This window comes from Erithacus rubecula (genome assembly GCF_903797595.1).
Source record: "Erithacus rubecula genome assembly, chromosome: 8".
NCBI lineage: Eukaryota > Metazoa > Chordata > Aves > Passeriformes > Muscicapidae > Erithacus > Erithacus rubecula.
Window position 1 is genome coordinate 19,367,033 of NC_136659.1, and position 13,587 is coordinate 19,380,619.

At 34.2% G+C, this 13,587-nt stretch overlaps 1 protein-coding gene across 5 annotated transcripts in view; it reads left to right on the top strand.

Moving 5' to 3' along the window:
• Positions 1–13,587, top strand: part of TTC21B (tetratricopeptide repeat domain 21B) — a 34,619-nt gene that overhangs the window by 16,069 nt on the left and 4,963 nt on the right. For 3 of the 5 annotated variants that reach the window (XM_079310644.1, XM_079310647.1, XM_079310646.1), the window contains 11 exons: positions 83–193; positions 569–707; positions 2,097–2,203; positions 3,251–3,439; positions 6,377–6,487; positions 7,603–7,684; positions 8,425–8,575; positions 8,962–9,123; positions 9,510–9,705; positions 10,023–10,247; positions 12,622–12,742. In XM_079310644.1, coding sequence (XP_079166770.1) covers positions 83–193; positions 569–707; positions 2,097–2,203; positions 3,251–3,439; positions 6,377–6,487; positions 7,603–7,684; positions 8,425–8,575; positions 8,962–9,123; positions 9,510–9,705; positions 10,023–10,247; positions 12,622–12,742 — 1,594 coding nt within the window. The remainder of the gene's footprint in view (positions 1–82; positions 194–568; positions 708–2,096; positions 2,204–3,250; positions 3,440–6,376; positions 6,488–7,602; positions 7,685–8,424; positions 8,576–8,961; positions 9,124–9,509; positions 9,706–10,022; positions 10,248–12,621; positions 12,743–13,587) is intronic. The other 2 variants (XM_079310645.1, XR_013774839.1) reach the window with 2 other exon arrangements.

The following is a 13,587-nucleotide window of genomic DNA, read 5'->3' on the forward strand; positions in this document are numbered from 1 at the left end:
GAGTTGTTACCAGATTTTGTTTTCTTCATACATCTTTTATCATAATCTTTGACTTATATGTGTTTATATTTTACTGTTGCAGCCTGATGAAGCCATAGAAGTCTACGAGCAGGCCTTGAAGAAAAATCCAAAAGATCCATCTTTAGCAAGTAAAATTGGAAAAGCCCTAATCAAAACACATAACTACTCAAAGGTATTCTATAAGTACTGCATTAGGTCAGTTGAGTACTGTGTCAACATGTGGACTTTTCTTGGGTAAAAGTATAATATTTCAGAGTGCTAAAATAGGCATTTTATCCTGAAAGTAACTTTGTAGATTCCCTTCAGATCGTCTGGCCAAAGGCACAGTTGGTAGATTCACACATTGGTAGATTCAGATCTGTTGAACTGTAGTTCTGGTGACTTGCAGTGGGTTTGGGCCTGCACTCAAACCCATGTTTTATTAATTCTCCATTGAAAAAAGTAAAGAAAATTGTAAGCAACGTGTCATTAAATACCTAAGTAACAAGGTTGTTGTCTTTAAGATTTGTCTTTAAATTATTCACGAACGTTTCCTTCTTTCTTCAAGGCAATCAGTTACTATGAGGCTGCAGTGAGAAATGGTCAGCAGAACTTCCTTTGCTATGATTTGGCTGAGCTTTTAATGAAACTGAAGCAGTATGAACAGGCAGAAAAAGTACTTCAGCAAGCTTTAGATCATGAGCCTGGTAGGACTGTTACTAATTCACAGGAAAACATACAATTTCTACTGTTACTTGTGTTTTCTGCATGACTAGGGAGTAAATGAGTACATGGGCACTTTTTTGCAGTGGTTTAATTACATTTGTTAACCTTTGTGGATGTCTGAATAGAGAAGCAGTATTATTAGTAGTCCATTCTGTAAGGTTTTCTTGTGTCACTGTATCACTTTCGTGCTTTGCAGGGGCGTGTTGGTTTTCCATCCTGTTTACTTCTTATTGAAAAAGTCCTCTGGTTTAACATTGTGTTCCTGTCCTAGTTAAGCCTTTGAGGATCTGGCTAATTTAATAGTCATGCTCAAGACAGCTTGAAATAATTAGCAATAAATACAGTTTGTCCCATGTACTTCAAAATTTTATCTTCTGTTTTAAAATGAAGCAAAAAGTCTTTTAATGTCTTTTTAAAATGTTTTGAGACATACACATTCTCTAAGAGAAAAATATTTTATTTTGACTAATTGGGAAAATTATTGAACACCTTAATAATTTTTTATGTAAATGCTTGAATATCCTTTGTTGGGGAGAAGAAGAGAATTATAACAAATATACTGAGGGGAATTGTCTTACATGGTCTAAGGTACACAGTCTAATCTCTGATTTAGAAGAACATGTCACAGTTAGAGCACCTTGAAGACCAGTTTTCTGATAGAATACAACTCCTTAATTTTAATAAAGATACAAAATTTTTGGTGGCATCTGTATTTTAATGTGGAACTGTGATCAGGATACCACTTTGTCAGTAGAGTAAAATTTAAGCCAGGGAAGGCTTGAATTCTTCAACTATTAATTTATGCATCTTTATTTTAACTATTCAAAAGCCGCCTGCTGCTTTTAAGTAGATACTGAAATATTTAGTTAAAATAACTGTATTCGTGTCTGTTCCAGACTCTAGAAAAAGAAGCATAGTCTGGCTAGAAATTTCCTCCAACAGTCTTATGCTTTTTGCATGTAGAATAGCACATTTTATCAATTTGGACATTTTTCATTGACTTTGAGCAGGATTTAGAGAAGAAATGTCAGGAATGGCTTTATTTCTTGTCTGCTAACATCAAAATATTTTCTCTCATGTCTGAAAATGCAAATAGACCAGACAGTCAGTTTTTTATTCTGTTTGCATCTTTCAGTATTTTTGGCCTTAAATCTTATTCTGTTTATAGTCTGTAATGTTTACTCTCCTTACTACTATACTCTGCCCACTAGCAATGCACCAAGTCAGATCACAATTCTAAATAAATAAGATGGATCTGTGAATTTTTCATGTAAGCACTTGCCTGGAGGATGTGATGAGTTTCTTCTTCCTTTGACTTTACTGGAATCAGTTCCTGCAAGAATAATGTTTATTTAATCTCATTCTTACAGTTAATGAGTTGTCTTCTCTGATGGAAGATGTACGTTACCAGGTACTTCTGGCAAAAATTTACAGCAAAATGGAGAAGATTGACAAAGCTATTGTTTCATTACAACAGGTAAAGAGGAAAACCAAAAATACCTGTGAAAACTTGCAATGTCCTCATGTTTACACCTCTGGTTTCACTTTCATCCCATATTCTAACCATATGATCCGTGTGAATGTGGAAAATGAGTGTATGCTAGGGATACAGCATCAGTGACTGCTGTGAAATGTAAAGTACGTAAGATGTTACACAGTCTGAGCTTTTTGCAGTCAGTGTTATCTGAATTTTAGATCAGAATGCAGGCTTTTACTGCAAGCATGCAGTCTTACTTTGCCTTCATTTGTGTTCATACTTCATAGTTTTAGCATATCAGGTGAAAATGAAATTGGCCATGAGGGCAGCTAGATTACATATCTTTAGCTCAGCATTGAAAATTATTCACAGAGCAAAATGGAACAGCTTTCAAGGGCTACCTGTTGTTTTGTTGTACTGCTAAACAACAGTATTAGTATTAAATAGCAATAATAAAATCTGTTCATTCTGCAGTTCAATACTATCTCTCGGACTGAGGCTTGAAAGAAAAACGTTAGAAGCTAGAGGTTTAATCCCTTAGAAAATGCTTTCTCAATAAAAAGTTTTAGCAAGAAGTGTGGTCAGTACTTTCTGTTCCATTATATTTTTACTCTGTGAAAGTGATGGTAACAGAAATGCCTTGGTAGCATCTTCTGACCAGCAAGAAAAGTCTGCAGATTGGTTAGAAAGGTAATTGTATGTAAGGGTTTAAATACCAATATTGGTAAGGTTAACTTTGTTAAATTCTTAATTATTTTTTCCTTATAATCTACTTTTTTCTTTCTCAAAGTTGACTTTTTCTCTCCAATTTTCCTTCAGTAAAAATGCCCCATAAGCAGATTTTAAAGAGATGTTAGAAGTTCTCCCCAGATGTTATTTTGTGTTTTAGTTCTAATTCTCTGCTAGGCAAAATGGTAGGAGAGTAAGAAGCAGAATAGTATTAGTGCTTCCTTCTTTTTAAAAAAACCAAGTACACTACTTTATAGTAGATAAATGAAATGAATTCCTTTGAGAATTTTTGACTGCTCACTGCTTTCCCCACACCAGGCTCGGGAATTACAAGGCAGAGTGCTTAAACGGGCTCAAGTAGAACAGCTGGATGCAGTTCCTGCGCAGAAACAGTTAGCGGCTGAGATTTGTGCTGAGATTGCAAAACATTCGACAGCCCAGCGAAACTATGAAAAAGCAATTAAATTTTACAAAGAAGCCCTTGTTCACTGTGAAACCAATAACAAGGTCAGTTCTCCCTCTGACTATTCTGCATTGTTTTTCCATTCAGTTTTCAGATGCAGCAGAACATTTTTCCAGTTTTCCACAGAAAAGAGTAACTTGTAATTACTTCTGCTTCATGATATACATAGAACCTTGAACTTTCTCCCCTTCGTTGGTTATCATGATAGAATAGTTGCATGCTCTGCTGACTTCTGTCTCTTACAAGAACTCTTGACTCAACTGGTGGCTGCATGCACTCACAGTGAGCCTGTCTTCAGGTACCAGTACTGATGGAGATTATTTCAATCTTGCTTGTTGCTTGTCCTCTGTAATGAACTCCCAGTGAGTTTGGTCAGTGGAGATAATTTCTATCTTTTCTGTGTCTACTTTATCAGTTTTAAACTTTTATCTGGACCTAGTAGGATTATGATTTTAGTCACAAAATGTTGCTGTTCTTGAGCAGGATTATTGTACTGCTTCTCTCTTTTCTGCACAGTTTCTTTCTCACAGGTTGATAAATACAGGTAAATTTGGATTTAGTTTATCCTCCTATTCCTTCATAGGAAGTTTATCCTCCTCCTTCCTTTCATAACCCTGGGCTTTGGAGATAAGAGAGAGAGAGAAGCAAAAGTCTAAGAAATTTATAATGAGCACAAAAATTAAGTGCCATCTTTAGTGACGTTTTTCTAGATTAAAAATAAATAAATACAATTTTTATTCATTTGCCATGATTTTGTATCATGATTTTATATACTTAGGTGTTATGTGAAGACTTCTTATTTTGATGCTTGTTACTGAAGAGCTGTCACATGCATGAGTTGCTAACTACATCACTTAGTTTTAATATTTGAACTCGTGGTTTCAAGAATCTAGGTCCTTCCTAAAGCTACAATTTCAGCCTATTTGAGACAGGCTTTTCTCAAGGCATATTCTAAGAATGATATGGAGAAAAAAGATAAATTGGGAAGGGAATAAAAACATCCTTAAAATGGTGATTTCCCCATTCTCCCGTTAAGAGGAAGGAGACTGCCTGTCATGGTACAGGTACAGCTGTGGCTTTTTTATCAGTAGCAAAGCCTTACTTTGTCTTTCATACCAGTACTGAAATACCAGCGTGGCATTTCCCTTCAGTTCTTGCTAAAATCATACTTTTGAGAGATTCCCATTGTTACAAGATGTCTACATTTGTACTAAATATCTGTAAGATATTACTGAAGATTTTTGCTTTAATCCTACTTTGCTAGCAACACAGAATACAGTGATATCTTAGAAAATAAGTCTGAGTTTCTGATGAAGAACTTGCTTCCTACTTGTTGAGTAATGAAAACAAAATATTTTGTTAGCCGACAAATATTGGGGGATATATTCATAGTATTCATCTCAGTATGTTTTTACAGTTTCAATGGATTTGAACTTTTCTTCTCTACATTTTGAAAGCATTGCTAGTACAAGATTAGAATTGAATTCTTATAGATTATAAAATATTACTTTGAGCTGTTAAAAGTCCATCTGTTTCTCTGCACCTTCAGGGTTTACTTTTCTTAAAATTTTATATGGAAATAATGGAAATTGCTTTGAAGTTATATGTACCTTGTTTCATCAGAATAAATCTCCTGTATTTTAGCTAAAGTAACCCAAAATGGATTGAAATACTGCATTTATTTAGGTAAATGTGAAGAGATTGCTGTCCATGTCTTAGGGGTGTTTTGTTTTGTTTTACTTGGTGGAATCTGGTAGGTAGTACCCTCCCGTTGTTTCCTTGATCAGGTAAGAGGCAGTGCAGTTCCTGATGGAGACTTGAAGGGGATTGCGGATTGCATCATGCACGCCATTTCATAGCATCATTGTTATTTGTGTTGGAATTGACAATTTTGAGACCACTTCCACTCACTAGAATCCATTGTAGAACTCCAATTTAGCTGGCTTTTTTTGCTTCCTGCAGTGTTCCTGCCTTTTGGTATTCTATTGATTCATGCACATAAGAGAAGCAGCTAAATAAAACTTTCATAGTTAAAAGTTCTGGCATGCACTCATTCTATCATTTCAGTGCTTGCCCACCTGCCTTCCTGTTTCACATGGTATATGTTTGAGTATGAACAGAACAGGAAGTAGGAAGAAAACAGTTGTTAAAACTGTGCTAGAAGCCTGCATGTTCTGAACAGGATGTTCAAAACACTGTTTTGATTCAGGAGTGCCTGTCACAAGTGTAACTAGCGAAATAATTATGGTGCAATTATAAATGCCTCTCTTTGGAAGCAAAATCAAAACATTATTTAAAATTAAGCAGGAGAGAGTTTATCTACAGCTAATTTTGCTTTGTGATCAGTTCACCTTCTGTTTGCTTTAATAGAAGCTTGATTAAATCTGTGGTAACTCATGTTTGTAAACTTTTCTGTGGTATTTTCTTTAGAGTAGTCTATGATGGGACTTTAGCTTTAAGAATGTATGCTGGTGTACATTTCAGTTTGTCAATATTTACTCTGGTGGCTTTTCAGCAATGGATTCACACAGAATCTTAACGTGGCAGGTTGGAAATGCAAATAAGAAAATAGTTTCTTCTGAAACTTTCTTGTACACCAGAATTAGTTGGTGAATGTTACTGAGGTATTTGCTTTTTTTTCAATACATTTAAAACTACGTTCTCTTATATTTTTCAAAGAACATTATTCATACCAAAATACTGGTGTCTTCAGAGCAATACTATCTGAGCAGCCCTGTTTTCAATGTACCTTTAGAATATCCCTCAGAAGAAGGAAAGTTTTATCTGTTTTAAAAGGTGAGGGAATGCAAATAGATTACATTAATTGACAGAGAGCCCACAGGAAACAACAGAAAAGACTCTCTCTTTAGTGGAGACACAACTTTTCCATGGAGCCCTATAGTATCAGGTACTCAGATACTCAGAACTGAACCAACTTTCTTCATCTTCAAATTAATACAGTTCAATATTTTAATATATAGGCAATGTTGGAACTTGCACGTTTATATCTTGCACAAGATGATACTGATGCCTGTCAACATCAATGTTCCTTACTGCTGAAGATGGACCAAGATAATGAAGCAGCAACAGTGGTATGTGCTATTACACTAATCCTGCATCAATGCTTTCTGAAGTTTGTGTGCCTGAAATATGATATCTTCATAAAGCACTACTTTTAATAAAGCCTACAGCTTTGTGATTTAAAAAAAAAAAAGGTGAAAAATTCATGGCAACAAAATGTTTTCCTGTTTATGCCACTTGATGTTTCAATATGTAGTTTCTAGCAATCATAGCTGTTGTTCTATCTCAATATAAAAGGAGTCTTCAGAAGTAAAGGAAAAAGTAGTTGTAGTAAGATTGGATAATGTATGGCTCAATGCATGCTCTATTGATAATTGGCTAATTTTAATGAAGAAGCTATTTTTCCAGCACAGTAATATTAAAACAAATACTTTTATAAAAGTGCTAGAAGAAAAGAGCTATGTATTTAAGGTAATTTTATAGCCTCGTTCAACTGTAGTTAATCATATTCCTACTTAACAAGTTTTAATTACAGCTGCATATTCTTGTCCAGGGCTTGTATACTTCTTGACCTAAAAGACAACTCAATGAGCTCAGCAACTTTTGATGTAACACACTAGGAGCAAAATTATTTTGTGATGGGAATAATTTATTTTCTCATAGCAATCTAACATCTAAAATTCATTCTAGTATTGTGCACGAACAGAAGTAATGGCACTCTTGAAATATGTTATTAAATTTACTGTATATTAGCTAGCTGTCAGTGGAGAGAAACTGAAATTAAATAACTTGTTTTACTTTCCCTGCTGAAGGTAAAGAGCTATCGTCTATCTTTTTCCCTAGCTTTAAACTAACTTTGCTTTTCCATGTGCATAATCTGCAGTTATTGGAAAGAAAAGTAGAAATGAAACTATGCAAAAAAGATATGGCAGACTACTTAATTACCTTTTAATTTTAACCTCATGTGAAAAGGTGTTCATTATTACCCGTGTTGTATATCATGTTTGTTTTCCTGAGTGTAATAAAAAGTCCAAGTGATTTTTCTTCTTGTGCAGCTCCTGCTGCACTTTAAAGCTATAGTTTTGTCTCTGCGCATAACCAGAATTCATTATTTGTAATTTTTATTTTACATTTTCACAATTTATAATATATTGCTCTGTTTTCTCTAAATTGTTCAATACTGTAGATGATGGCTGATCTCATGTTCAGGAAGCAAGATTACGAACAAGCTGTTTTTCATTTCCAGCAGCTCCTGGAACGCAAGCCGGGTGAATATTTAGCAGTCATACTTCTAATTTGTTCTGATATATAGTTCTAATAAATAGCTGAATAAAAACTCTGTGCTTAATTAAAAAGAAATATTTTATATATAATGTAATAGATACTGAAGCCAAAGACCATTACCATATATAAAAACACAGAGATATTTTAGGGGAATATGATAAAAATTATTTGCTGTAGATACAGTAATTTACTTTACTGCAATATAATGTGCATAGTTTACCTTCAGCCAAATACAAATAGTGTGTTATTTACTTGTTCGCTGTAAAGCACTTTCTTTTGTACAAAAAAGGTCAAGCACATGAACACAAAGGTAGTATTTTATTTGAAGACTAATAAAGGAAACTTGTCTTGGACAGCAGTAAGTTTTTTTAGCAATTTTCAAGTTGGGACCAGAGAGAAATCTATTAAAATATATTAAAATTTTTCTATAATGAATGTAAAGTTTTCAAATGGACTTGGAAAGAAATTATGAGAGTGCAGCAAATGGTTTTGAGTGCTTTTGAAAGTGAAGTGCAATTATACTTCTATAAAAACCTGTATAAAGATATTGCAAGTATCACTTGACATCTTCAGTCTTGTATCTGAGGTTACTGTGTAGTATTCCATATATATTAAATCATATCTCATTTTTATATGTGAAAAATTATGCCAGGCTCTTTGTTTCTAAACTTATTCATACAGCAAATAAATAGAATTACAATCTTCTAATTATTTGTATTTTTAGATAACTATGCAACCCTCTCTCGATTAATTGATCTATTAAGAAGAGCCGGGAAATTAGAAGAAGTCCCAAGATTTCTTTCAATGGCTGAAAAACATTCTTCCCGAACAAAGCTTGAACCAGGATTTCACTACTGCAAAGGACTGTATCTTTGGTACTTGCAATTATAATTAAGATAAGCTTCATTTGATGATGTATAGATTTAAATTCATTTTCTTGTCATCTATTATCATTTAAAGGTGCTATGTTGATTTAATTAAGGTATCGGGATTTCAGGAAATTCTCAGTTTCTCTGAATATCTCAGGATGTTCTTCCAGGTTCAATAATGTAATACTATTTATCCTCACATTTTATAACTTGTTAGATTATTTTTAGTTTGCAAAAACAAGTTCCTTGCATGCTTGCTGTCCAAACCTTGCAGTATCAGTGTGTGCAAATGGGCCATCTGTTTTTAAATATTTAGGTTTCTTTGGATTTGGGGGAAGAATTTGGAACAGACAATTTTTGCCCAGCTTTAAATATTTTAATTGTCCATGTAGGTACACAGGTGAACCAAATGATGCACTGCGGCATTTTAATAAAGCTCGGAAGGACAGTGACTGGGGACAGAATGCAGTCTACAACATGATTGAAATTTGTTTGAATCCGGATAATGAAACTGTGGGAGGAGAAGTCTTTGAAAATCTTGATGCTGACATAGGGTAAGTGAATTAAATAAATTTTACTTGGTTTGTTCTGTCATCTCTTTCTTCTGCTGCCCTTTGACAATGTACCTTAGTTTAAATTGCTAGAACTTTGAGATCATCTACTGCTTTGAATATTCTGTGTTATTGTGAGAGACCAGTCTATGCTGTAATAAGTCAGTCTCAAGCAGAAAGTTCAGAACATTTTCTCTGGAATGCTGGTCACTTGCAATGTTACAATCAGAATTGTTGTTGTTGAAGAGAATCAATAATAGAATGCTTATTAGCAGAGCCATTTTTCTACAAAATGGCATGTCTTTAGCACAGAAGCAGTTCTAACTTGTAATTAATTTGGTGTGTATTAAAAAAATAAGCTTCCATTAACATTTTTTTTCTGATAATAGCAATTCAACAGAGAAGCAGGAGTCTGTGCAGTTGGCTGTAAGAACAGCAGGAAACCTGCTGAAGGAGCTCAAGCCTCAGACCATTCAGGGTCACATTCAACTGCGAATCATGGAGAATTATTGTCTCATGGCAACCAAACAAAAATCAAGCGTAGAACAAGCACTGAACACTTTCACGGAAATAGTTGTGGCTGAGGTTAGTAACCTGTCTCATTTCCTCACACTTCCCTTTCATACTTACTTCATTTTTTTAAACTAGTCTTGCAGTTTACATTCAGCAACAGTGACACATGTTAGTGCTATTTGCTCTAAAGATTATTTTCTTATCAAAGAATATTTTAGGTAAAAATTTAGGAAGCCATTTGCACTAGGTGCAAAACATGTATCTGTAAGATTAGACACTCTATTTCCTGAGACTGAGTTTTGTTTTTAAATACCTGGTGAAAGTCGTACTTAAAAACATATATGTTAAAATCAAAATAAAAATGCACTAAATTGTACTTTTCACTGCAGAAGGATCATATACCAGCACTTCTGGGAATGGCTACAGCCTACATGATCTTGAAACAGACTCCACGAGCCAGAAATCAGTTAAAACGGATTTCAAAAATGAGCTGGAATCCCATTGATGCAGAGGAGTTTGAAAAGAGTTGGCTTCTGCTTGCAGATATATATATTCAATCTGCAAAATATGATATGGCAGGTGAACTTCTGAAACGATGCCTTCGTCATAACAGGGTAAGTCAAGTCACATGGAAAGTAACCTTAGTCCCTTTTTATTTTAATTCATCAAAATGTTCACTTTTCCTCTGAAACGGAATTTTGAAATGTATTTATCTGTTCATTTGCCTGGCATTTCACTTACTAAGGAGAAGTAGACCAAAACAAGACAGGTAACCAGCAACTTCACACTGGAGGGTAATAAACAAACCTGTGAATGCTTCTTAGTCATTTTTGTTCATGTTCTGTAGCAGTTTATGCAAGCTTCACCTGAGGGGACTCTAAAAGCTTGGAGTGTTTATGAAATGTCAGAGATGCATTTTGCTGAGTCTCACAAAATTGATGAAGAAAGATGTTGCTGTATAAATTTTGGAGACTTGCTCCATTTACTGAGATGGTATCTTCATATCTTACGTTTTTAAACATTTACGTTCATAAGCCTGCTACAGTGCAGGATTATTTTTTTTTCATGCTTGTATTAATCCTTTTCTGTGGCAGTACTGTCTGGCAGATTGTCAGGGGACAAGGTCTAATGTGTTGTTTACCTCAGGGTTCCTGAGCAGGCAAACTACACAATACCTTGCTTTTACATGGGATAAAGCACAGATCTTAGCTTGTGCTTATTTTTCATTTTGATCAGCAAAAAGTTGATCATGTTTTTCTGTCTTGACTTTCCTTCACCCATGCTGTAGGTTCGGGGTACTGCTTATAGAGCACAGATTTGGTTTAGAAAAGGACAGCTTTTCTTGGTATAGTGCTTTTTACATACCAAAGAGGCCTCTTCAAAATAGGATGTGTTCAGTTTCAAAATCCATACGGCTGGAGGATAAACAGGAGTCCTCTCCCAAAACAAGACTTACCTTGAAATAGATGGTCTGTTGAGCAGGTGTACACCATGAATGGTGCTTTGTTGCAGAAATTACCAAGTGTGAAAACATAGCCTACCAAGTAATTTTTTTTCTTCTAAAAAATTTGAGACCCATGAGGGACTTAGATAAACAGGTTCTGCTTATAGCAAGGAGGATGGCAGATTAGAAGTGTGTATATCTGGCTCCTTTCAAAGCAGAACTGGAGAGAGAGAGAGAGAGTTCTCTCCAACTTGCATGCAAAGCTCTGGTAAGCAGGAATTGTGCTATACATATAGATGTTGAATAGTTTACATCTTAACATACCTTGTCAATTCACAAGAGGATATTTTATGTGGTATTCTCCAATTTGGAAGACTTGATTGGATTGAGAAAACATGTTACTGTGATTCATTAGTTTTTAGGATTTTTTTAACAGAATTGAATTACTTAAATTGTGTATATATATGTAAGCATGTTGAGTGAAAATTTCATAAAAGTCTAGTGTAACTTAATAAAGGTTCTTTTGGGTTTTAAAAGACTTAGGATTGGGTATCCCAATGAGCAGACTGTTTCTATGAAATTGAGGCTTCTAACTGATTACTCCTCAATATTGAACTTTTTGTTTTGTTTATCACAGATGAGAAGGGAAGTGTATTTTTATCCTCAACTTTCAGGCATTCCCATATTGATCCCACTGTGCTGTGATTTGAAAGCTTTTTATTGGTAGATTCTGAAAGCCTAATTGGAAATAGTAAATTTAAAGATGGAAGGTCATTTATATATGAATATTGCTTTGTAAAAAATATGTTTTTCTCTTGAAAATGTTTGACATGCAGGCAGCACGTTAATATAAACTGTCCATGGTAAGGGCATAGAGTAGTTAGGTTTTTTATAAATATCTTTCCTGCTTTATGTGCTTAATGTAAGATTTCTGCATGAGTTATTGTATCTTTCATATGAAATTTTATTTTAGAATTAGATGGATTTACATGTATGTATAATATAAGCAAGGCTGGTATTTTCAACTAGTGCTTAATAGTTTTTTGGAACCTGCTTTTCAGATGCTTGCAACTTGCCATTTGAATTCATAAAAAATGAATATTTAATGATTGATTTTCCTCTTTAGGTTACTTGCGACTGTCTTTAAGCTTTAATTGGAAAATTATAATGTTTAAGCCATTTCCAAAAAACAAAGCTATGATCATACTTTCTTAAGAAAAAAATCCAGACAATATTTGTGGAAGGTACAACACTAGACTGGAAATGCAGTTGTGTGGGGTTATTATTTAACTGAAGAGGTATCTATTTTTGTGGGAGTCATTGCAGTGGCCTCTGTGATGAACTCTGTACTTGACCTGGAGTACATAATTCCACATAACTCATTTGTAACACAGATACTTTAAATCAAGACTATTGTGTCATCAAAGGACAAGTATCACTTGTGCTTTCCACTTGTAAGGACTTGAAGTATTGTAGCAATTAAGTTGTCAGTATTACTATATGCAAGCTTACCTTAATTTGGAATGAATATTTATATTTTGCAGTCGTGCTGCAAGGCTTATGAATACATGGGATACATAATGGAAAAGGAACAGGCATATAAGGATGCAGCAATAAATTATGAGATGGCCTGGAAATATGGAAACCAGACAAATCCAACAGTAGGTATGTATATATAACCTATAAAGTATGATTTTGGGCACTGTGGTAGGAATGAAACAGCTATCTTTAACTGGAAAGACTGCTTTCAACTTTCCATAGAAATAAAGTATCACTGGTTTTCCTCACATAAAAGCTAAAAATGTTTAAAGGTCTACTGAACAGTCACTTGGAAATCCTGCATGGCAAGAGGTAGCAGCTTTATGATACTTCAGAAGTTCCTGCTTACTGTTTTAGTACAAGGTTTGATCTGAAACAGTCTTAGATGGCTGTTTGTAAACAACTTTGTATGTACAGCATTAACTTCAATAATGTATTTATAGTAATCTACTATATACTGTTCGTAGTAGAGTCTTTTATAATAATTATATATATATAATTATATATTATATATATTATATATATAATTATATATATGTATGAATTATGGTGGCAGGTCATTAATTGATTTGTTTCATTTTTGATTCAAAATTCAAATTATCTATATGGATCAAGTTTTCTGTACATGAGTGAGCATTTTAAAAATTCATTCTTTTGAATGTCTTTAAATATATCTAGTTTTAAAAAGATGGCCAACTGAAAACTTGAGGCACTAGTCAAGTTCCAGTTTGGATAACAAATTGAAATTTGCACTAAGTTGTCACATATTAGGACAGTTTAAATGTAGGGAACCCTTTGTGAATTGGATACATAGGATAAAATGCCATTTTTTTACTCAACACCTAGAATCTGTCCATAGGTCCCAGGGATGGTGGATGACACAAATTCTGTTCAAGGTTTTGGGGTGTGTTTATTACCCCTTATAAATACATACAACTTCTGGTCTTTCATCTGTGTTCTTTTTTTTTCTC